Below are 25,981 nucleotides of genomic sequence, written 5' to 3' on the forward strand. Positions count from 1 at the left end.
CACACAGATGGGTAAATACATCACATGATGGGAGAGCAGCTGGTTCATGGGTCAGGCTCAAAAGGTTACAGTGAATGGGGTGACACACGGGGCTCCACCTTAGGCTCTGTGCTCTTCAGCATCTTCAGAAATGCTTGGGTGCAGGACTGGGAGGGATACAAAGGCAGTTTGCAGATGATAAAAGACTGAGAGGAGCTGCTGACTCTCTCGAGGGCAGGGAGGCTCTGCAGAGAGACCTTGAAAATTAGAGGGCTGGTAAATCATCAGCCATATGAAATTCAACAGGAGAAATCCCAGATTCTGCACCTGGGATGGAGCAACCCTGGATGTACAGACAGACTGGGGAATGAGAGGCTGGAGAGCAGTGCCATGGAAAGGAGCCCCGGGCAAGGTGATGGCAAGCTGAACATGAGCCAGCAGTGCCCTGGCAGCCAGGAGGGCCAAGTGTGTCCTGTGGGGCATCAGGGACAGCATCACCAGCCAGGCAAGGGAGGGGATTGTCCTGCTCTGCTCTGCACTGGGACAGCCTCACCTCGAGTGCTGGGGGCACTTCTGGGTGCTCCAGTGTAAGAAGGACAGTACTGGAGAGTGTCCAGTGAGTGAGGGCATGGAGGGGTGAAGGGCCTGAGGGGAATCAGGATGAGGAATGGCTGAGGTCACTTGGTCTGTTCAGCCTGGAGGAGACTGAGGGGAGACACCATTGCAGTCACAGGTTCTTCACGAGGGAAAGCAGAAGGGCAGACACTGATCTGGTGACCAGTGACAGGACCAGTCTCTGGTGACCAGTGACAGGATCTATCTGAAGGAAATGGCCTGAAGTTGTGTCGGGGTGGGGGGGTTAGGTTGGATATCAAGAAAAGGTTTTTCACCCAGAGGGTGGCTGGACACTGGAAGAGGCTCCCCAGGGAAGTGGTCACAGCACCAGCTTAACAGGGTTCAAGAAGCATTGAACAATGCTCTCAGGACATGATGTGAGTCTTGGGGGTTGTCCTGGGTAGGGCCAGGAGCTGGACTCATCATCCTCTTGGGTCCCTTCCAGCTCAATTGATACTGTGATTCTGGGTCCCAGGCCTTGGTGGAAGGCTTAGAGTAAGATGATCTTCAGGGTCTTTTCTAACCCAAGGCATTCTATGGTTCTTTGAAGGACAGCGTTGAAAAAACTAGAATTACTTCTCTCTCCTAGCCAGATCGTCTTCTTTGCCTTCCTGAGTCCAGGTTCTAACAGTGGTGACAAATAGAAATCGATTCATTGTATTCAGTGCTAGTTCTGCAACTTGGAAGAAATTAGCAGAAATGCCATAATGGAAAAATGATCCTAGCTGGTGCCAGTTAGCTTGTCTGCTGTGTTATCAAGCAGGACTTGGAAAGGGCTTGATAGCACAAAATCATAGCAAAAAACTATGATAAACCTTTTTTTGTGCTAGCTTTCATGATGTAAGAACATGTTATTAAATTAGAGTAGTATATTGTGTTTTAAAACTGTGCTGCTGAACTAAAGCAAAGGTCAGCACTGCCAGTTGTATCAGGAGTTTGGTTAGTTCTAATTCAGTTAGATTGAATATTGTTACCTATGACATTAATGTTATATTAACAGATCTAAAGAAAGTCAAGCCTATTAGTCCACTTCCTATCTTCACAGAACTTCCTCATCCAAATTTAGAATAATTTTTTTGTCTGAGATACAGATTAACATCTTTGATGCTTTTTGTTTATATTTGGGCTGCAGCAAAGGAAGCCAGACAAATTGGGAAAAAATACATAAATACTTTTTTCCTTTTGGTTTTGGAAAAAATCAAGAAGTATTGAAATTCCCTGTGAGATAAAGCATTGTCTTCTGGATTTGGTGAGCTGTTGGTCTGTCCTAAACTGACAATTCATCAATTCTTCATTGATAAGTATGCAAGATTTAGTTTGGAGTGTGGGTTGAGAGTTTTGTATTATTGACTCTGGTTCTGCCGGTTGAACCTTATCTTTCTCATTGACTCTTCCTGGCCACTTGGATAAAAGTGTTCCTAAGCAGTAGTCAAGAATCTGTGACTACCCATGTTTAATAACAACTTTGAATTGTTTTTTGGACAGTTAATTTTAAGAGAAGTCTAGAAACAAATGCCTATATATAAATAAGGAATGCTTTCTTTAACTAAGTATTTGTTTAATGGGAGCATACTTCATCTAGGACACATCTTACTATATTTCATAAACTGAATATTAATGAATATAAAAACTTCGAAGCATTCAAATGATAATTGAAATGTTGGGTTTTTTCTGAAGGGAACAATGTTCTGTGTGGTTTGCCAGTAAATACTGAGGAGTGTATGACCTATGGATTACTGATTTTTGGTTCAATTGGAGATTTGAGCAATTGAATTATTTAGTGTTTTTTTTTTTAAGATTAATGTATATGAGTATTTGTAATAGGTAATTTAGGCCATCTGATTTGTGTTAATGCTTTCCTCCCACACACCAAAAAAAGTAATATTTATAAGCAGTATAAATCACTGTGCAACGACTTCTTAGATGTTCTAGTTTTGATGTTAATGGATGTCTCTATATATAGGGATGCTACTTAAGCAACAATGAAGAGAGGGGCACTATGGGTTTGTGCCCTGGAATTAATGGTTTACAAAGAGAATTAATGGAAGCACTGCATTCATTACTATAAAAATATTATGGGAAGATCATCCTCAAGAACTTTAAAGCCCTTTTATGTAAAAATAGAAAATTTTTAAAAATTTTTTAAAAAGCAGAACCAAGTTTTTCAAAACAAAAAAAGTGCACCTCAGTTGCACTACTTACTTACCCTGTAACACAGAATTATATTTTCAGCCAAGATGTTAATTTGTGTCTTCAGTGTTCATGCAAAGGATTTTCTTTCATCTGCAGGAAAAAGCAACCTACTTTAGATCTTTCTCTACTTGCCTCCTTTGTTTGCTGTCATACCTGTAGTGTCCTTTCTTTGAGTGAAATGATGCTTGTATTATTTGGTGATAATGCTAGATAAATTTATACTATACTGAAAGCAATACCACAACAGATTGATCACTTAGCAGAGAGAGGTGGCTGCATTTCTGAAGAGTTCCCTGGGGAGAAATTTTTCCCCATGTTTTTTAAATTACCATCTTTACCTTTACCTGAATCATGAGTCTTCAGAAAAGGTTTAAATCAATGGAAGAAAAAGGACAGATGTTTAATGGTATTTAGATGGGTTTGGAAAATCTCTTCAGGCACTGCAAAATGGTTCCATAGATCCCTGTTTTGAAAGCTGACTTTTGGTTCCATCCCATTAGTACCTACTGCTTGCAAATAATATGGATTTCTCAGATAATGGTTATTTTGCAGAAGTTTTGTTTCAAGAAGGATTGTTTTAATTTGCTATTTAGGAAAGTCATTTCAGTTGAGAAGGCTGTCAAAGTATATTACTCCAGCTAGCTTGGTTCTCGCCCATACAATAAAGGTTTCATCAGCTCTTCTATTCTAAAACCCCTGTGTTCACCAAACCGTGACTTTTGACTGGAAAATCCACTTCAGGTTCAGCCTATATAATTCTTTTTCTTCAAGATTTTGTTTGTTCTAGCAGGCATGTTTTTCACTGTTTATGGACTTAATTTTTGGAATATTTTTTAGCTTCTTTAACACTTCAAAGATCTGTTTGGATTTTGAAGTGACACTAATTTTTTCTGTTTCTTACAGTTAGCACGTTTTGGTTTGTATAGTGGTTACAAATGACAGTTACTCCTTAAACATTTAGCTGTTCCAACAGGAAATTATCTGTGTGCTTAATTTGCTTTAAAATTGCAGAAAGTGTTGCAGAGCATTTCACTTGTAATAATAATAATTTTTTTTTTATAGAAAAATCCAGTTTAGGTATCCTGTGTTAATATTCAGTTATATTTTGTAGTCATAAATTCAGTTAACAGTCTTGAGATAAAAACTAATCTTGCAAATTTTAGGTGGTCTTATTTCTGATTCACAGGACATAATTGTGATAGAATTTGCATCTTTGGCTATGTAGGATATATAATTAAATATGTGTATGGTTGCTGAAGCCTTTTAGTGTTTGGCTTTTTTTACCCACATAAATTCTTGGTTACTACCCACCCTGAAGAACACACTGGGCTTAGGAGCTCTGCAGCATAGGTTGACAGGGGCAGGGACAATCTGATAAGGTTGTAGACTTCTAAAATCTTACTTTCCCAGAGAATTAATCTGTATTAGTCACTCTGTAAATGATAAGCTTCCATGAAAAGGACTTTTAGTTTATTCTGGTAAGCTTAGCAGCATTTCTTTGTAGAAGAAGCAAACTGTTTAGAGTCCGTCTTAGGTCTAAACTAGAAGCTTTTGATGTAACTGTGAAGGAGCCCAAGAAGGATGGCACCTACTGTTATCCCCTCAGAGGCTGAGATCCTAGGAGTCTTAGCAGATTAGTGCTGTCTTTCCCTTAGAGCTCACTTTGCACACAGCTCTTGAAATTCCCAGGTCTCAGCAGTGAAAACGGTACTGATCTTCATTGCTTCATGGCTAATCTTCCTTGCTTCAGTGGAAGATTATTACATAGGCACTGAATAGCAGGTCTTCATTTCCTGAGTGGATTTTTTTAATATATGCTTGGAGATGCCCTGAAAGTTACTTTTCAAGTGCTACAGGGTTTGTTTGTTTGTTTTGTTGTTGTTGCTTTTTGGTTTTGGCTTTGTTCTTTTTTTTTTTCTATTAAGTAGTCTAGAAGGATCTCACTTCTCGTGTTTTCTGTGCGCCATTTAGTTTTGTATTTTCCATGGTTTAAAATGAAGTTTTTAATTTTTCTTTCCAGAAATAGCTCAGCTAGCTAATTGTGACAGTGGGACAGCAGACACTCTGGAAACGGAAGAATCAATAAATGTAAGCTTCCCTCTTATGTTGCTGCTTTTGCTGAATGTGAACAAGGAAAATCTGGTGTGTTCCCCCAACCCTGCCTGTTCTGGTTTCTCCTGGTATGTGCGAAAGGATTGAATAAACATTGGTTAATACTCACACTAACTCTGTGAAGCTCTTCAGGCAGAAGGCTTTCAAAAGGTATAACCGAGCTTTCTACCTGTTTTCCAAGACAACTCAATGCCTTCATCTTCCACAAAGTTAGTGTTTACCATATGGCAATAACTTTACCAGAAAATACACTGCTGCTTTCTTTTTTTCTATTAAATCAACGTGTTCCTTTTTTTTTTAGAAGTATTACTGTTTAATAAAAGAATGTATTTTAAAGAGGTTTTTAAACAGTCATTCACAGAGGCAGCTAGTGATCAGATTGAGAGATTCTGAACAGATCCAGTGAAGAGACGAAGAAGGAATGAATATGCTAGCAAATAGCCTGCATTCAGAAAGTTAGTTTACAGTGGGAAAGGTTGTACATCATTCTTCTGAATCTGTGTTTGAAAACACTTGCCTACCACAATGTGTATCTTACAGTAATATTTTGTTAGATGTTTGCTCGGGACGACAAAAGAAAAGCAAGTTGGACACATTGATTTTGAGCTTAAATGCGACTATTTTAAATTCTTATTTTTAAAAGTTGGTTCTTATACCTTGGATTTCAGTCAACAGAGTAGATGAAGTTCCTACAACTTAGTCTTGATTTTCAGTGCAAGTGGATAGTGAAAACAAGAACAGTTTTAGGGGATGTCTAGGTAATTCAGTGGTACATTTACATGTATTTACAAATGTTAGCAGGCATGGATTATCTGTTAGACCTGTTCTAATACATAACAAAAAACATCATTCTCTGGTACATGTCATGTAATATTGGGATATTTTTTAATATTTGGCAAAGTGCCACTTGTGAAGGATTCTGTAATTGACAAGGTATTTTTGCTGCTTTAATTCATCTGCATTTGAAATACTTTATTAGACCTGAGCAGCATTTACTGACAAATTGGAGAAAGGACAAAATAACTAGAAAGCTTAAGGGAAGTGCCAGAGTACTTAACTGAATCTAAGGCGCAAAGTGGCTTAGCTTTAGCTAAGCAGTTGAAATTGTGAAGTTATTTGAATTGTGCAAATCTGAAGAAATTCAGAAAGGATAATGTGGTATAACAAAGGAATGTAAATAGGGGAGATGATGAAATCAGTAAAGAAAACTATAGAGGGTATATTTGGAAACATCTTAAAATGTGGCTGTGCAGTAAACACACATGAGGAGTGACAGAAACTGTAACTTTCAAGAACAGGACTGCTCACAATCATCATAAATAGCAATTAAGAAGAATCCTGTACTGACAGACAAGTGGGCTGAGTAATTACTAAGTCCTCTCTGTCACTTCCTGTGTAGTTCATTATATTAACATTTCACTAGTCTTGCACTGAATTTTTTTTAGCAAGCATTTAATTGAAAATGTTTAAGCCAGCTCTACTTTCAACTTCCAACTGTTACTAAACTGCCTGGGGAAGGATCATGGAATTTCTTAGAGATTCAAAAGACACTTGAAAAAGATCTTGTGGGTCTGGAAGTCTGCTTTTGGAGTCCAGTGCCTTCATCTTTTCCCCCTGAACCCCAATTCTAATTCACACATCTTTTGATTTTTCAATTAAAAATTCAAACTAGAAAGAAGGTTTTGGCATACTGAGGGCAACTTGGTGTTGAAGAAGTTCTGACAAAGAAGTAGATTAAAGTGACCTCTTTAGGGGTAGAGCTAATGTGTTTTTATTTTCCATCTTTTTCTCTTTCATTTTGTCTCTTTTCACCATCCTCTCTGTTATATCACACTCTATCCTAACATTAGTTTGAAGTGTGTGCAGTTTATTTGAGTGAACAAGGGCTCATCAACAGTTTCCTGCTACCAGCTGTAATACAAAAGTCAGATTTACTAGAATGGGAAGGCAGTGTCCAACGAGTGCCATGTGGAATTCACAGAAGTCCATGACTCAAGAATTGCCAGTAACTACTTTACCAGAAGCCTTGGTGACTGTAACCTGTGCATGGAGAGAAGTGGACAGTTTGCTGCAGTGCAGCAGATACCTGTTTGATGAAAAAGTAGCTCTGTTTCAGGAGCCTCTTGGTCCCTCTCTGTGTTGGCTATGTGGCTGGCTGTCCAGAACTTTTACCTGGCTCATCAGTGTGACAGCCTGGTGATGGTTGGGTTTTTTCTCCCCAGTTTTGAAAAAATGTGTTTTATTAACTTTGTTCATTCTCATCTCTTACTTTGAAGAGCTCTAATACCTCGCTGAAGCTGCAGAGGAAACCTCGGGAAAGTGATTTTGAAACAATTAAACTGATTAGTAATGGAGCTTATGGGTGAGTAATCTCTGACTGTGGCAGCTCTTTTGCATTTTAGTTTTGCTTATTTTCCCATTATTTCTTATTTCAGGGGTCTTTGTGTGAGAGATGAGTTTGCGCTCTGCTTTTTCATTTTGCATTCTTGTTTTGTTATTAGTATTTTAAGTTGACAAGATTTTGGGAAGTTTGCTAGGCAGTGATGAATTACTCTGTGCTGCACTAAATTAAAGTACTGAATAGTACATCAGAAAGATTTTTCAGAATCAGCTAGCACGCCAAAGATGAAATGTGAATAAATCAAAGGGCAGATTTAAGCTCACCTTTATAATACTGTGTTTATGCAGATGTGAGAGAGAATTACATGTAATCTGTAGGGAGACGGATAAAAATGAGTGCTTAGTTGACCTAGAAGTATCATTGCAATAGAAACGAATTTCCTGAAGTAGGGCAACAGTGTTTTGTTACTTTGTGGATGCTATTCTAGTTCTCAAATTTTAACCAATTAGCTTTAAAGGAATTGCTATTTCTTGGTTTGTTTCTGGATACTTGGAGAGTGCACAGCTTACTGCCTAGTGATACATAAGTCATCTGAAGATACCCTAGAAGACCAAGAGAAAATTCTGTATCTCTAAATGAATACAGAATATTTTCTGGAAGTACTGTGCAGTGGTGGAGTCTGTCTTCAGTCCCCTTTCTGATCCTGTACTATTGGTTAGATCCTTGTTTGGCTTCTCCTCTGCACTGAAACATGTTAAGACAGGAGCTGCTCTGTGTAACCTGCAGGAACGAGAGGGTTGGAAACTGTCTCAAAAAAGAGAGGTTTCCATCTTGAGGTGAGGAGCCCACTGCCAAATCAGCCAATGTCACAGCTTGGCAGAGAGGGTGGTGCTGCTTTCCAGCACAGACCCCATTAGACTGACTCTGCTTGAGGTGGGAAGAGGCATCAAGCTGCTAGGATGGAGCACTCTGTGAAGGGATCTTTGACATAGGAGAAACAGCACCTGCAATCTACCCACTGGAGTTCTGTGGGCCTGCTGAATGGCCTGAGGCTGTTGGGCTCTCTCTGATGAAATTTAGTTCAAGGTAGCCATGAGTTCTGGAACAGGAGGCATTTAGTACTGCCTAGACTGTTGGCTGTGGTAGCTTGTATGGAGGCCGCTTGTGGCCAAGACATTTTTTCATAACTCAGCAAAATTCCCAAGCAAAATTTAAAATGAAAATTCTGCATTAAAATTATATAAATATTCAAATACAATTTCTCACTAGTCAAGCTCTGCTCAATTTTCTCAGAACTTCTTCGCAGACAAACTTGGTGCTTACCATATCTCACCTTCTCCCAGTTACCCGAGCATCTCAAAATCCTGCCTCTCAGCAGTTAGCAGTAGATGCTACTCCCCTGCCTGGCTGCACCCCTTTCTCCTTCCCTTGGCAGATGTTAAGTCCCCTCCATTAATCCCTTCATCTCTTTTTCTTACTGGAGTATAAAAGGAACTGTGTGGGGTAGGCTCTTGTTGGAGAAAGAGGTGCCAAGAGTCACTGAACCTTTCTCAGTTTGGAGCAGTTTTCAGGTGCTGAGGGATGGGGAGAGGAAGGAGCAGCTGCAGCTCAGCATACAGCTGTCAGCAGAGTGAGGCCTGGCACCTGAAGGCAGAGGTTCAGTAGAGCTGCGTGTGCCTCTTGCTCCATGGGTGTTACAGCCAAAAGAAAGCTCAAAGAGCCATTAAGAAATACAGACTGGAGAAAACTGTCCACCTGAAACCAGAGACAAAAACGTATCTGCAGAGATGGAAAAGAACAGATGAAAAGCCATGGTCTTCTATGCTACACATGTTTTTTTCTTCGTGTTTGTGGCAGGGAAAATCAAGGCTTATTGATTATCTTTTAAGTGCCAATAATACACAAAATTGGCAATGCAATACTGTGGAACTTGGATGAGACCATGGTAAATACTTGAAGAAAAGAAAGGTACTAGAGAATAAACAGCTTGGAGTATATCCAGATTCTTCATGTATCATTCTTTTCATTAGCAAGTGTAAAAACGGGGGTAGGCTGCCAGATGATAATGCTGTAGTATTAGTGGAAACTGAAAAGCTCATCTCCTTAGTAGAGTGATATTACTTCCATCTTTAAGGAAGTAATAACAAAGTAGATTTTGTTGGTTTTTTCTTTTTCTTTCAAGTGATTACTTAGAAGAAAAATCAAAAATAAGAAAGCAGCCTGTAGTGGGATTCCTGGCACCTGCCAAAGCTACTCCGTCACTCTCCTCAGCTGGACATGGGAGAGAAAATACAATGAAGGGTTCATGGGTTGAGATAAAGACTGGGAAAGATCACGCATTAAATACCATTAAGTGCAAAACAGACTGGAATTGGAGATATTAACTGAATTTACTGCTAACAAAATTAGAGCAGAATAATGAGAAGTACAATGAGACCTTAAACCCGTGTTGTTCCTGCTGCTGCTCAGGGAGGAGAGTCCTTCCTCTGTTTGTGTGGGGTCCTTACCATGGGAGACAGTTCTCCATACATTTCTTCAACGTGAGTCCATCCCATGAGCAGCAGCCCTCCCTAGAGAGTTGCAGTGTGGGGTGCAGTTCTTCAGGCACAGCCTGTTGCTGTGGGCCCCTGCCAGGGTCACAGGTTGTACCAGGAAACCAGTTCCACTGTGGCCTCCTGTAGTCCTTCCACTACCAAAACCTTGCTATACAAACTCAGTACATAGAGAGGGAAAGGAACACGGTGAAATGTGAGACAATAAACTTCTAAAAGTGTTCACTCACTTTTAAAAGTGATTTTAGCGCGTGTATAATACTGTAAATTGAGGAGGCTTGTGCTCCTAAGTTCTCTAGGATATGATTTTTTTCAAAACTATCTGTATGCTTGAAAATCTCTACTATGTCAGACATACTGTAAAATCAACAGACCAATTTTCTAGTCTTTATTAAAGTAGGGTTTTCTTTTTGCTGCTGGCAGCAGTACAGTTGACGGTTTATTTACTCAAATGTTATGGTCAAGTTTTAAGGAAAACACATCAAGATAACCTGAATGCTGTGTAACCCATCTATGAAACGGTGTGTAATAAAGCAAGAAACTATCCTGAAGGCATTGATTGTAGTTTATTTACATGTACAAGTACCTGAAACAAAAGCTATTGTTGTTATGCTACAACAATTGTATTTTCCCTTCTATGTTTTTCCAGGCTGTTAATTTTTTAAATAATCTAAGTATATGTGAATTCTGCCTGTGCTTCATTGATTCATTCTCTGAAATATGTCAGTGGGCATATTTGTGCTCTGCCTTACCAAAGGATGTTGTTATAATACTTTACTTATTTTGAGGCTATAATGGAGGGCTTAAATCTGAACTAATTTAAAGAAAACCCTATAATACTCTTTTCCTTTGCTGTGGTGTTTTTGTCTTTATCAGTGAAATGGAAAGCTTTGATTACTTGACAGGGTAATTGTTGGTCTTGGCATGTTATAGCAGAGATTTGTCAGATATGTTAAATTTGATGAGTTTAAGTAAAAGCTATTGGTTTTGTGAGGGCTTGAGTAAATATCTTAGCAGTTGTCTGCTTTTAATTGATTGGGTAAACTCATCTGTAGTGCAATTAAATGACTGTATAGTATATGAGGTGTAGTAGATGAGGCTGTTGGGAATGGCTAGGAATATACAAGAAGTTAAACAAGCTGTGAATCAGTAAATGTGTAGGATTCTGGCCAAGTCATTAATGACTTCACAAGCTGTCTATCTGACTTTCTTCAGCCAGACAAAACTCTCATTTCCAAAATTTTAAATTTTTATTGCAATCACAACATTTTTTTCCACATTCCAGCTTGTGAGAAGTAGCAGGTAGTAGTGTGCATCTCTTCAGGTTAGCATCAGCCTGGGTCCCTGAAAAAATTCAACAAAATAAAAATTACATTTGATTTCAGGGAAGCAAGTAATGTTAGTTCAATGTCTCTTCAATGTATAACTGTATTATTTTAAAGCAAATACATGATACCGCTTTTTCTCCTCTCTGGAATGCTTTTAGTTTTGCAGGGATGGTAGTATCAGTGCATACATGACATACTGGGTAATGGTGTTGCTTGATAAATTAAAAAACTCGGAAGCAGTGTATCTTGAGCAGCTGCTGCATGTCATTGTGAGTAGTGCCTCTGTCTCTTCTCCACTCTGTTGATAGTACTTGCTCATGTATAGGTATGTTTGGAGCAGGATTAAGAAAGTTACCAGCTGTAGAATAAAACCCCATCAGTCAGGTTAATTCATCATCAGCATGGCAGCCACTGGTTCAGAAGTAGAAGGGGACAGGTGGAAGTGTAACTTCGTAGGTTCACTAAAATAGCACAAGACAGTTTACCCATCAGAATTTTGGACTGCAGTTTCATTACTTTGAATTTGTGTTTACTAGCTGCCATAAAGGTAGAAGGCATTGGTACTGTTAGGTATGCAGAGGTGGTTTTATTACTCAAAATTGACGACATATTAGAACAACTAGCACTAATGCCAGTTGTGAGAGAAGGACCACGGCCAACATGTTCTCTTTGTCATACGGCCAGCTTCTTATTTCTTTCTAGGCAGAATAGGATAAGTCTGAAATATTGCAAGCAGAAGGCTGGGATGCACTGTCTGAGAGCTGTAGAGCTTTAGGTAGCATTTCCTTCTGCCCCCAAATAACTCTGATCTGGTCACAGGCATTGCTTTGTTAGGAGGTGGTGCAGTGCTGCTTTTAATTCTGATCTTAAATAATTATCTATTAACTTTACCAAATAATATAAACCACAGCCTCACAAGCATCTTCTCTTCACTGGAAGCAACATGAGACATAATTCCAGGGTAGAACAGAATTTAGCAATCTCTTCTCAGGAAATTGCTGGTAAAAATGAAACAAAGTTCCTGGTCAGCAGGTATAATTTTTAAGCAGTAGGTACAGTACCTGTGTCTCCACAAGGAGTTCAGGCTTCTCTGACAGATTAAAAAATAGTGTCAGCTATATTAGCCTTAAACACTGAATGTAGACTAGGTTGTAAAATGGCTCAGAAAGTTGTAGTTATTGGAGAGCTGTAAACTAGGCCTGAAACCTATGTGGATTTTTTTTGGTAATTAGAGATTTTTCAATTTAGAGCAAAAACAGGAATCATGACTGTAGGATTGGAGTGATAGATGGCATGATATTTGAGTTGGACTACTTCAGGAACCCAGTTAAATATTTTTGTTTGTTTTTGTTATCTTACCACTTTTGCAGTGTTTTGTAGTTGTACCTAACTAGAGTTATCATAGAGATAGGTTTTCAGACTGATATTTATGTTGAAAGTGAAATAAGATAATGTTTGGACACTGCCAAATGAATGTTCTTTATGAATTTATTTCCTTTGAAAGCTAAGCTTTTTTTGCCATGTTGAGCTACAGCATCAGTAAATACAGAGCACTTGCATACCTGTTGAAATTCGCACAGTGAAATCAGGGGATGCTTTGGAAACTCTTGTTGCTGTTAGGAAAACAGATCAGGGAAGGTAGGAAATCAAATCTTCATTTGAAACAACAGGAGGATGCAACAGTACCACTCTGGTTGTGGCTTTGCAGGGCGACAGGGCATGCCACTGTCAATCAGTCAATTGACAGGACAGCCTGAGTGCTCTCCCTACACTGTTTTGGTGTCACAGAATCCTTAAATTTGAAATTGTCTTTATAATATATTGAAGATTATGGGCAGCATTTGATGATCAGCATGCTGCTGGCTGGGGTATAGGTTTCTTCATAAGGCATAAATGTTGTTTGCTGGGATTACTGTGACCAGAGGATGTGAGGAATGTTAGACATTTTTGTGTGCTGAAGATCATTTAGAAGCACTTTGTATAGCTTAAACAGTGTATGCATGTGTAAAAATGGGAGAGACTATTGCATTGCAGTTGTCTCATGAGTGGTACATTTGAGCTAAACAGCTTTTTTTCTAAGAAACAACAGAATCCTAGTGGAAAGTTACCTTCTTGTGACTGTAAGACTGAAGATGCAGTTTAGACAGCTGGGAAAATATAGCAACATGTACCACATATTTACAGGACTAGATAGTTCTTGGAACTTACTCTTTAATCATTTTAAAATATGTTAGTAATGATCTTGCAGATATGTATGATCTGAAAGGAGGATTTATTAAGATGCTGTAATAATATGCTGTGGTTTCTGTTTGCCTTTTAAGAGGCCATCTTGCACACTGTCCAGTTTGAAACTCTAGAGGAATACTTGTATGCCAAGTCCTCAGTCAGTCCTTAGTTCATTCATCTGACTAGGTTTTTTTTGAAGAATGGAGACTTCAGGCAATAATTTTCTGCATGTCAGGAATGCAGAGAGGGACTGAAATAGGTAAAAGAAAAGATGCTATAGGAGATTATGAAGCTGACCGGAGAAAGCAACAAGTTAGAGAGGAAAACCAGAATGCAAGGGAAAGAAAAGCATGGCAGGGGCTTGTAAGAGTAAGAGTTGGAGAGAGAAGTGAATATGAGGGGAGTGGTAGGAAGAGTTGCACGACACAAGGCATGAAGTCAGCAGGGAGGAGTCCTGGAAATGAATAACTCAGTCTGTGTTCCAGCCTGGGATGGGCAGAAGGGAGTGAGACTCAGTAGGAGGCACAAAGGGTGGGGTTTGTCATGGGTTTTGCCCAAGGTGGTTTTTACCTACCTTCATGATTGTGTAATGTCTTTTACCTGCCCCATGCTCAGACAAGAATGAGGGATTAATAAAAGCTTTTGAAATCAGTAAGAGAAACTATACTGTCTAGAAAGTTTTCCTTCACAAAGGATAGGAGAAGTCCTAATTTTTTCAGTGCCTAAAACTTCGGTAGCTGTGTGAAGATCTTTATAGAAATAATAAGGCAAGTGTTACTTTTTATGTTTATATAATTAATTGTATGCTGATAGTTGGACCTCACGGAGATAGTTAATTGAATTTAAGTTAATTGAATTTAAAAAACTTCACAATTGAATCCCATTTCTTTGCCCTTCCCCCCCATCTTCTCCTTTAAGTGCTTTCTTTCCATAAACACTGTGATAGTTATATACTGGCAATGGTATAAGCATTAAATTCTATAAGGTAGATTTCAAGCGAGGCAAAAATGTTCAGGATTTGCCTCATGGGATTTTGAGAAGTGCAGCTGTGAAGTCCTTCTGAGTGTTTCACAGCAGCGTAATACCTTCTCCTTAGACCTGAAAGACAGAAGAGTTGCCCAAATGAGGTTTCCTTTTCTTTGCTTCCCTCACTGCATTGTCTTTACCTTACCAACTATACAGGAAATCTTGCACCCGAGTGGAAATTCTGCAAGTCAAGATACACCACAAGCCCCACACTACCATGTAGTTAACACAGTGATCTTTGTTTTGGGTTACCTACTGGTGACCTTCCTCTGATACGGATCAGTACTGAGGTCAGGGACTGAACAAGAGCAGGAGATTTTACACTGCTAATGAGGAGCCACCCCTTCGAGCAACTGCTAAGCAACCTTCATGAGAGACCTGGGATATGTTTTAAAATTTCCTGGACTGAGTCATAATTTCCCATCAGCGCACCTACAGAATAAGCATTTGTCACAATCCTTTATAATACTGTGCCATAGCTGGATTTTGTATGTAATCCTTTGTTGATGGGAATGCATGAAATCTGCCTGGGCTAAAAGCATTTGCAATTATATCTGCTGTTATATTTGCTGTTGGTTAGAAGGGTGAGGGAAGGGCAGAAGAGTTGTTTTAGTTTGAGTGCTGGTTTTTAAACAAAATGAGATTTGTAACCATTCTTTAATGTGAAAGACTAGGTTAAATTGAGAACAGATCTTTTTTATATATAGTTTTAAAAAATTGAGTGAAAAATGTATTTTCAAATGTATTTTTAGTAGTTAGTCAGACTTCTTTCTTTTTCTCTCCCATTTGAACTTTTCAGTGCGGTTTATTTTGTGAGACACAAAGAAACCAGACAAAGATTTGCCATGAAGAAAATTAATAAGCAGAATCTCGTCCTCCGAAACCAGATCCAACAGGCCTTCGTTGAACGTGATATCCTGACGTTTGCAGAAAATCCATTTGTTGTTAGCATGTATTGCTCCTTTGAAACAAGACGTCATTTATGCATGGTCATGGAATATGTAGAAGGTAAAATTGCTCTTCTGTTTTCCAGAGGAAGAAGAGAATTTCCTTACACCACAAAAGAAAAATAACCCATATGGTACTTGAATTAGAAGGGGCCCCCTGTGTGTCCTCCATACTCTGGCAATTCAGATTTTAGCAACCAGATCCAACAGCAAGGTGGTTCTTTTTTTTCACCAGTCATTATCTCCTGGTAAACAGCTTGTAAAACACTTGTGTTCCAGCTATAATGGGAAATAACTGCTCTTAGAGTAAGTTCCTTATAGATTGTAATTGAAAATGTGCTAGCATTCAAAGTTTGCTTTTGAAAATGTTTGCTTTTTTTTCTGGAGCTGAAATTTTCAGTAGCAAGTGTTGGGGGATTTGTAGTAATTGTTTTTACAAAGAAACAAGAAAGAGGAAACGCTTTGAAAATGTGCTATTGTTGAAGGAGAACAGTGGACAGAAGCAGTACTGAAGGGGTCCTGAGGTATGGTTGTGTGGGCTTCTACCACTCCCCATCCCCCCAGATTATTTGTTTGTTTTCTCCTTATGGATTATTATTGACATTATTGATTCTCAGCTGAATCTTTGTAGTGCCCTCTCCCAGCTTCACACTACTTCCAGTACAGTAGCTCTGGGGCTTACAAGTTTGGTTGAGTCATCTGACTAGAAAATAAAATCTTATGACTGCAGTTTCTAAGTTCCTTTTAGCACCATATATGGTTTATACTGTTACACCTCAGAATTTATAGAGTCATCTGGAACGTTTTTCCACATACTGTTTCCATAGGTGGAGACTGTGCTACTTTGATGAAGAATATGGGTCCCTTACCTGTAGACATGGCAAGGATGTACTTTGCAGAGACTGTTCTGGCCTTGGAATACCTTCATAATTATGGAATTGTACACAGGGATTTGAAACCTGACAAGTATGTATATAGAATATAACTGAAAGAGGAGTTTGAAATTGTTAGATAAGATATAAAAGGTTTGAACTTGCTTAGAATTATTTTTTTATTGTAAATGTTACGTAGATGCACAGTTCCTTCAAAATATTTGAATTTTCATTACTTGCGGTTACAGAAAATGCATTTTTTTCCAAAAGAGCTGTTAAGAGTTTTCTGTGTTTAAGATGGAAGAGGCTTTAGCTATCAGAATAGCTAAAAAGAAAAAGGTATTTATTCTTCTTGTTAGAATGAAGAGAACCACATTTTGTCAATTTGGAAATTTTTTTTCAGAGTGTACTTAAAACACTGAAAACACAAAATATCATCAACTTGCAGGTATTTGCATTTTTGAAGACAAAATTGACCAGATGCAGAAACATCTCCAGTTGCTTGGGTTTTGAGGGTTGCTTTTTTTTTTTGAGGGGTTAGGGTTTTCAGTTTCAATATTTAAAAGCACAGTGTCACTCCTATACAAGTAAGTTGACATTACAGCAAATAGCTGAAATACGAAGTATGGCCCTTGCAACTTCATTGCTGTTCTTTCTGTTTCACAATTTAAAAAAAGGAAAAATAATTGAAGTCATAGGTGTTGACTGACAATAGCTTCATAGCAGGAAGTATTAGTTAGTATAGTATTAGTTACTAACTTAATACCCTGAGGTTTTTTCCAAATGCATGACTGACCCAGCCTGTTACAGATGCAAAATACTCACCTCATTTCGAAAATGACACATATTCTATTTTAGGTCTTTTACATGATAACTGTTTCTTCAAAGCTTTAAGTACCCAGCTCTCAAGACCTCTGTGGTTCTGTAAGATGTTTTTCAGTCGCACATGAAAAGTTTGTTTACTTCTGATAGTAATAGTAACAAATGTAAGACTTAGATTTTTGACCTGCTCATTCTGTACCAGTTAAAGTACTTTTAAAATTGTATTTATAATTCAACAATGCTAATGAAACATTTTCCCCTAAGTATTATAATTGTAATAATAATAACAATGAGAAGCACATAATATTGAATTATATCACAATGACTTAAAAACTTTCTGTTTTTCAGTCTGTTGGTAACATCCATGGGCCATATAAAACTTACAGACTTTGGCCTGTCAAAAGTGGGGCTAATGAGTTTGACTACCAATCTGTACGAGGGTCACATTGAGAAGGATGCCAGAGAATTCCTCGACAAACAAGTAAGAAACAACCTTTTTCATTTCTACACTAAATGTTCACATGAAGTAACATTTTGCCAGCAGAACATACTGTAATACTGAATAAACCATAGTTATTTCTGCATTGGTGTTCCAATTGAGTATGTCAGGTACTTTTTAACTGGTGCCCTGAGGATTATTCTAGGCTTTTTCCTTTTTACATTAAGATCTATTAGTAAGATGAACAGCCTAATTCTGTGCAAGTGAATCTGTGAGAGAGACAAATGGAAAACTGTTTTGTGAAGAATTCAGAAGTCTCAGCAGAGTACTTGTGGAGCTCATCATGCTTTGTACAACCAAGGGTGCTAAAATCTGTGCTATGGCCCATTTCCCTTTAAGCATGCCTCATTACCGTTGCTCACAATCTGTTCACTGTAAAAGTTACTTAAGATAAAATCATCACAACTTTTATATAAGGATAACAGTATGTTTTAAGTTAAGTAAGATACTTGCTATGATGGACCTCTGTGTACAAAGCACAAACTGTCCTTTGCATGACAGATGCACAAATATTGATTATGATGCCTCTTAATGTAGGTAGGTTGTTCTAAAAATGTGTGTTATGCCAACTCAGCAGACTAAGCCCAAATGAATTCAATTTTTTCCATGTTTTCATATTAATTTACATTTCAAGAATTATAAAATCCTGATCTAGCTCAATTAAGACTTGCTTTGCCATCATGCTTTTTTTCTTTCTTTTAGGTCTGTGGTACACCTGAATACATAGCTCCTGAAGTGATACTAAGACAGGGTTATGGAAAACCAGTGGATTGGTGGGCTATGGGAATTATTCTGTATGAATTTCTTGTTGGATGTGTGCCATTCTTTGGAGATACGCCAGAAGAGCTCTTTGGACAAGTAATCAGTGGTGAGGATCACTAAAAAACCCAAAAACTGTTAATAGTAAATATATTACAGTTTTAGTCATAGACTACACAATCTGCTATCAAAGCAGTAACAATTAATTTAGATTAAAAGCTGAACTTACTCTTCTAAGTACAGAAATTCATTTGTGTAGAGCCCAGGGGTTAAGCTGCACTGTTTGGAAGAGAGAAGCTATGTTAGTTAAAATGTAGTGCCCCTATGCACTAGTGATTTCTGTGTTTGGTAAAGAAATTATACCAGAGAAGAAACAGTTAAATAAATTTGCATGGATGGCAAATTGTGCCTCGTGGCACAATCAAGAAATCAACAAAGATGTAATAAAACTCTAAAACAAATGTCTCCCAAATAATAAATAATGAGAAAAAGAAGGAAACTAATTCAGTTCACAGATTGTTAATGCTTTCATTGGTGATTGTTGGAGTGTAGTGTTATTCCTGTAGCAGCTGTTCTTCTTCCATTTAAAATTCAATAACCTTTTGGATCTTAACCTACAAACTGACCCTAAGTATTGCTGTGTGTCTTGTGACAAAACTGAAAGATAATTAAACAGAATTGTTTACTATCCTACCTGCTGTTTCCATAAATTTCCCAAATGCATAGATGTAGAGGGTTACTATTTATGACACAAGGTTAACAGAATGGCACCTCTGTTGCTAAGAATTTCCCAGTCTGTTTTATGGTCTGCTTAAAAAGTCCAATAGCTAAGAATACATCTCTGATTCCTCATCCTGTGAGAATGCAACAAATCCCCTTTTGTACTAAAGGAGACTTTCTGTCATCATCTTTATTTCCTCTATCTCTGAAGCTGAAAGCCAGACTTGTTTGTAAACTATTAAAATGCATGTGACATCCTACGTTTCATGGGTTTATAACTATGTTGTTTTCTAATGTGATATGCAGAAGCCTGAGTGGCAAGAAGAATCAACTGTTTAATTAACACAAGCAGCAAATGCTTCTGTTTTCTGGGTGCCCCGTGGCTGCAATACATATTCATGCTTTATTTTCCAAATCAGATTTAAACTGCAGTGGAGCTGTAGGCAGGCAAACGTGGAAATAACTCAAGTTTTTATTGCATTTTCAGACACACACACCTGTGTTTTTATCCTTATACTCCCTGACTGGGAGAAGGGGAGGGAATAGTCTTAAAATTAATGACAAAATTTGTACATGAGGCTTTTTTTTTGCATGTGGCATTAATTTTACCTTTTGACAGTAAAACATACTGTCATGTATTACAGTCTAGCTGAGACCTTTGTAAATATCTTTGTCTGTTTGAATGTGTCAGTTTATCTTACAGAAGTTATTTGTGGAAGTCCTTTTGTAAACATCATCTATTCCCACTCATTCTACAAGACTGTTGGTTGGCTCAGTTTCTTGTTTTGTTATTGATTTGTCAGTTGTTTCTCTTTGAAATATCCCTGCTTAGTGAAAAAATACTTAGTATCTCTAGGAGAACTCTTGTTGGATATGTTTCCTCTGCTAAAATAAATTATCTCCTTCTATTTGACTGGAAGAGCCATCTTAAAGAATGAAACTGTAGTCTAGATTTTTCTTCCAGTTTCCATGAGCAAAATCTACATTCTGTTAAAGTTCTACTTTAAAATCTTGCTGCCTCCTTTTACATTGTAGGTTGCCTTTTCCTGCCCTCAGGTTGTGCAAGGACAGCTGTGGGAGGCCTCAGTGTAAACTTATATACCTAAAGTGATAAGAATTTAAAATATTGCCTCAGAAACAGGTTACATTTCATGTCTGTTTTTATCAGTACCTTTCCTTAATCTCTGAAATATGAAGGTTAAACCTGCATGTAGCTTCTGATGATTATTTATCCAGTTATGATTATTTTATAGAAATCTAGATCATAAAATGACAACAAAATCCTTAACAGTTTTCTGTGTTTCTGGAGCTCCAAGTGTGCTGTTTCTCTGATGCCAAAATTCTTGTACCTCCCAAGAAACTTCTTTGGAGTTTTATCTAAACCTGCACTATATTACATTTGTGGAGGCAGCTTCCACTACAAATCAGGCAAAGCTTGCTGTTTGTAGGCTGTTAGAAAGTTCATGTTCATACACAGTGATCCTGTCTTGATTGGTTTAATTCCAGCTTGCCATGTGCAAAAATGCAAAAGATATGGTAGTATAAGAGTCAGTAGAGGGAGGTTGTATGGAAGTATGAGACTTGGAAAAAAACTTCATTGCCATATATGTTGCCAGAGTACAGTCTGACACCTTGACCTTTAGTCATGGGAATATTGACCTCAGGGAGCCTACTAGCATTAGAGAAGGAACACAGATGTGAGCAGCAGCTGCCAGGTCAGGTCAGCAGTTTCCATCTTAACAACAGTTTCCATGGAACATAACTACAGTTTAAACCTTGATTTGGTGGGGGAAGAGAGAGCATACAAATTGTGCTAATATTTGAAAGTTTTCCATTAGCCAAGCATTCATGCATTCTGCTGCTAAACACAGTTTTGTGTTCAGTGATACTTCCAAAGGAAATGGGAATATAGTATGTTAATGCGGTCTGTATAGAGAGTATAAAAATTAGAAATAATTGGTATGCTGCAGAGTAAGTTGAAAAAGTTGCTTTAACTCTGCTTTGCTGTTAGGTTGCTTTTGAAAGCATTAATGCAATTTGTGCTGGGATCAGACCTCAGCAATATCAAGCAACTTTCTTTTCTTTCAGATGAAATCAACTGGCCTGAAAAGGATGAAGCACCACCTCCAGATGCCCAGGATCTGATTACTCTGCTACTTAGGCAGAATCCTTTGGAAAGACTGGGAACAGGTTAGGAGGCACTAATTTTAAACTGTTAATCTACTAGAAATAGTTTCTGTATTCAGCATTGGGAGCCTTTATTTACCTGTTTCTTTTGCTTGGGAAACATCTGTCATGACATGCAGTAGCATAATATGCCATGATAATTTATAGATTAAGACCAGTAATAGGAACTTAACATGATGATATCTGTCCTGGATTTTGTGGGATTTACATGGGCTCCTTTGTATTTACTCTTCTCCCAATTTGATAAATATAACAGAAATTTCTCAAAGACCCTGTTAGTCAGTGAATTGGGTTTCTTCATTAATACAGTATTAAATGACTAAATACAGAAATCTAGGAGGGGAATCAATACACAACTTCCTTTTTCAGAAGTATCTTAGCCTGGCATATTAATTTCCCCCCGTGTTAAGGTGGGTGATGAGTACTCAAATCCTTATTCAGTAATGACTGTCTGAGGTTGTGTGGTGCAAAGTCTTCTCATTCTCATTAATCAAGCACTACTGCCTGTATGAAAAAAAATTAAAATAAAACTGAATGTTAAGGAAGTATTAACACTTCCATAGGCTAATGAAGGTACTGTGCATTTATGTAATAAGAGTTTATTTGTTGGTTGATAGACCAGGATTTATTTGGGAGTTTCTGTGAGAGGCAGTAATGAATATTGTGTGTAATTTTTAAGTGTTAATGTATGGGAACCCTAGTCACTGACTGCCGTCCCTTTAGGCAAAGCACTAGGTAAACACAGAAAAAAAAAAAGCCTCCTGCATAAATGAGCCCAAATAGAGAGGTATAATCTTATTTACAGTGAACATTGTATGCCATGAACAGAAATACATTTAGGATGCTAAGGAAACCAAGTGGTAGGTTGAGTCAGCATGAGAGTACTTGGCAAATTGCTCACAAAACTGAGTCCAATTGTGTTACATATTTTTAGGCCTAATTAAAAAGAGGACTTGGGAATCAGCTCATAACTGGTGTTACCACAGCTGCTCAGGGGAAATGTGATTATAACCCAGACCCTCGGTAGTGTTGACATGGTCCCAAATCACACATCTTCCTTTGGCTTCCCTCAAGGCATGATGATGTGACTGATATGAATGAGCTGCATTGTGCCTCACAATGAATGGCTGGGTTCTGTGTGAGCAACCCTTAAACTTCACTGTAACTGATGGTCTGGACTAAATGGCACTCAGCAGTTTATTGCTGTCCCTTGCCCCATGTTGAACAAGTTAAGATTGAGGAAGGTGTCATGCCCCAGTAGCTTCTTCACTTGCTGCTTGCATCATCTGCTGCAGAGGGCACCAATGCCAAAGGCAAAATGAAAATCCAGTAGTTTTATTCCCTTGTTTTAAGTAGACTTGTCCCAGGTACTGTTTCATTGCCAGGATGATTTTCCTGATAAATACAGTGTTAATTGAAGACTGTTGCTATGTGAGAGGCTGGATCAGGAGTGGATTGCAAATTGTGTCTGTTGCTATACAGTTGGTGGAGAAAGCGAATGGGGTGAGATGAAGCTACCTTAAATACTAAGCGGTCAGTGCCACAGTGTGAAGCACCTGTGGTGCTCAGAGGCTCTTTAAAGCCTCTGGTCTCTCTAACAGTTCGCAGTCTGAAGAAGGAAATAAGGCAGCTATTTCTTTGAAGCAGGGGGTTCAGAAACCACAACAAAGTTGTAGGATCTTTAAGTGCTAGAATCAGCTCACAGAAATGGAGGCTGCAGTGTGACAGGTCCCACATGGGCACTGAAAAATACCATGGTTTATGCCAGGCTCCAACCACGCATTTCAAGTGACAGTCTTGTCTGTTTAATATGTATTAGCAAGCTGCATAACACTTCGTAAAAATCATAATAGTTTACTTGCTCAGGAGACCTGAGTGGCAAAGGCCAGTTGAAAGAAGAGGGGTGGATACTATACTTACTTTGAAGAAGGAAAATAGCACTAAAAAGACTTCTTTGGGCTTGAAGTGTCTGATACCAATCAAGAATAATACAGCTCTGATGTAATATCCCATTACTGTGCTCAGAGGAATATTCACTGCTTAGCTAGTGACTTATGATGACATGTGATTTTGATCTGCTTTGGGAAGATTTGGCTTCTTTGAATTTTTCCCTGGTGCAGTATGAAAAGCAAAGAACCCAATCTAGAAATCCTAACGCTGACTTAGAAACCATTCCTGGAGATTTCATTTTTTCTCTCCATAACCTTGACATACATGCTGTATCAGTGTGTTGAGTTGACTCTTGCTGGCCAGGAGGTACACACCAAGTCTTCTCCCCGCCTCAGCTGGGTGGGGGAGAAAATATGCCAAAGGCTCGTGGGTTGAGATAAGGTGCTTTGCCATCATGGGCAAAGCATACTGAAACTCAGGGACGTTAGTTTAATTTATCACCAATTAACACTACTGCTTTACTTCCTCCCTCCAAGCTGCGTGGGAGGACAGGAAATGGGGGTAGTGGTCAGTGCATCACATGCTGCCCCCGCCGCTCCTTCCTCCCCACACTATTCCCCTGGTCCAATGTGGGTCCCTCCCATGGGGTGCAGATCTTCAGGAGCAGAGTGCTCCAGCATGGGTTCCCCATGGGGTCACAAGTTCTGACAGCAACCATGCTGCAGCTTGGGCTTCTCTCTGCCACAGGTCCTAGCTGTGCTCCAGCACAGGCCTTTGCACGGGATCACAGTCTACTTCAGGGATACACCTTGCTCCACCGTGGGGTCCTCCATGGGCTGCAGGTGGATCTCTGCACCACCATGGTCTGGCTGCTGTTGTGCAGTAGTCTTTCCCCTTCTTTAATGCATTATCCAAGATAATGCTGATGGGTTGACAGTGGGTCCATCTTGGAGCCAGCTGGCAGTGGCTGTGTTGCATACAGAGGAAGGCAGCTTCTCATAAAGCACCCTTGTAGCCTCCCCGCTGGCAAAACCATGCAACATAAACCCAAAACAAGCTGACAGCAGGTCTTGCTGCTGCAGGTTACTTTTTCAGGTTTTAGAATTAGGTGTATGTCTATTAATAATACCATCTTCTGCCTTCCCAGGGCAAAATTTCCAGTATTTCATTGTGTTCTTACAGTAGTTTTCTGACTTTAAAAGTAGTGTAATCATTTAATGCACATTAAATGAGCAGGCAGTTATAAATAAGAGAAATTATAGGGTATTTCCTATAGAATTGTGTATTGCTGTCATAAAACATGGAAAGATCTCTTAAGTCAGCAATAGTATTTATATTGAGCAACTATTAAGAATCATTCTGCATTACTTCATAACTTGTACTTACCTATTGCACATATTTATATTTGTAGAACTACATACGATGATTCTGACTAATATGTAGCTAACAGATCAGTACATCTGGAAGAATAAAAATCTTAAAAGGGGAAGAAGATAGGGCAGTAAACTTTAATGGCCACAAGAAAACAGTGGCAGGGACTATTTCTGACAGGTTTAGAATTTCTAATGGGAATGGGTAGTAGATATTCATGCATACAGTGGTGACTATGCCTTTCCGTGACTGTTTAGTTCATTTACTGTTAGAGGATTTGGTTCAGTTTGCTCAATGTTTTCCTCTGGCTCCTCCAGGTGGTGCATATGAAGTAAAGCAGCATCAGTTCTTCAGGAGCCTTGACTGGAATAGTCTGCTGAGGCAGAAAGCAGAATTTATTCCACAGTTGGAGTCTGAAGATGACACAAGTTACTTTGACAGTAGGTGTTTTATGGTATCAAAAAAAGTTATGAACACTTGTTTAAAGTAATCACTGTCTTTGACTCTTGCTTACTGCTTTTTAAATTCCTTTATCAGAATTACTGGCAGTTTGCAGTTTTACCAGTGAATTGACACTTCAGCAAAAGTAATCTTACTAATAGAACTAGATTTTTATTTAATATTAAAACATAGTATCTATTCTTCCTGATAAATTCAGATATTTTATTGCCCTTGTCTGTAGCTCGTTCTGAGAAATACCACCATATGGAAACTGAGGAAGAAGATGATACCAATGATGAAGATTTTAATTTAGAGATAAGACAGTTCTCCTCATGTTCACACAGATTTTCAAAAGTAAGTAAAAATTTCTGTCATCTTAGTATTTACTGTTCTACTTTTGCAAATTTTGGAAATGTTAAATACAGAGGAGAAATATAGGGCCTTATTTTCTCAAGAAACTATGAAGTTAACTGAAATTGAGCAAGAATACAATGAATACCATTAAATCAAAATATGGGAAGATTGTGTAGAAAAGTTACATTTTGAATCTTTAATATACTAATGGAAACTTACATAAATATGATTATATTTTCTGTAGAAGACTCATTATTGCATAACGGAAAGTGTCAAGGAAGCGTTCTGTTAAATGCTAATATGTGTTCTTTGTATTGGTTTCTTTATACATAGTTTTCATGTTGCTCCAGTTGTGTCCTGGGTATTTTGTAGGTGCATAGCAAGTATTACAGTACTACTGTGTGGTAGGTATTAATTTAGTGACATTTGACCAAAGGAAAAAGCAAGGTAATGGTTAGCATGTGTTACAGTCATGGAGAAATGTAGATTTGAGGGAGTGATCTGAATGCTCTGAATCAAAGGTAAAACTGCCCAAAAGGTAGTATTACTTTAGTAACTGAGATGAGAGCTAATTATTGCTGATCAGAGTGGACATGCTGAGGCAATAAATACAGTGGAGGTGAATTGGCAGGAAATAATAATAATGGAAGAGAACACCCAGGATTTTGGCTTTACTGTCTTGGTTCGCACTTTGAAATGAGGAGAAAACTGATAAATACATAATGAGAAGAGGCTGTATATATATAT

The 25,981-nt window shown here is 38.4% G+C and overlaps 1 protein-coding gene across 2 annotated transcripts in view; it reads left to right on the forward strand.

Annotated features, from left to right (window-relative positions):
* Positions 1-25,981, forward strand: part of MAST4 (microtubule associated serine/threonine kinase family member 4) — a 213,752-nt gene that overhangs the window by 175,038 nt on the left and 12,733 nt on the right. For both annotated transcript variants that reach the window (XM_031063748.1, XM_031063747.1), the window contains 9 exons: positions 4,808-4,875; positions 7,176-7,261; positions 15,172-15,380; positions 16,147-16,285; positions 17,362-17,494; positions 18,215-18,380; positions 21,080-21,181; positions 24,757-24,879; positions 25,122-25,234. In XM_031063748.1, the coding sequence (XP_030919608.1) occupies positions 4,808-4,875; positions 7,176-7,261; positions 15,172-15,380; positions 16,147-16,285; positions 17,362-17,494; positions 18,215-18,380; positions 21,080-21,181; positions 24,757-24,879; positions 25,122-25,234 (1,139 nt within the window). The remainder of the gene's footprint in view (positions 1-4,807; positions 4,876-7,175; positions 7,262-15,171; positions 15,381-16,146; positions 16,286-17,361; positions 17,495-18,214; positions 18,381-21,079; positions 21,182-24,756; positions 24,880-25,121; positions 25,235-25,981) is intronic.

This window comes from Geospiza fortis, unplaced genomic scaffold, assembly GCF_000277835.1.
Source record: "Geospiza fortis unplaced genomic scaffold, GeoFor_1.0 scaffold557, whole genome shotgun sequence".
NCBI classification, from domain to species: domain Eukaryota; kingdom Metazoa; phylum Chordata; class Aves; order Passeriformes; family Thraupidae; genus Geospiza; species Geospiza fortis.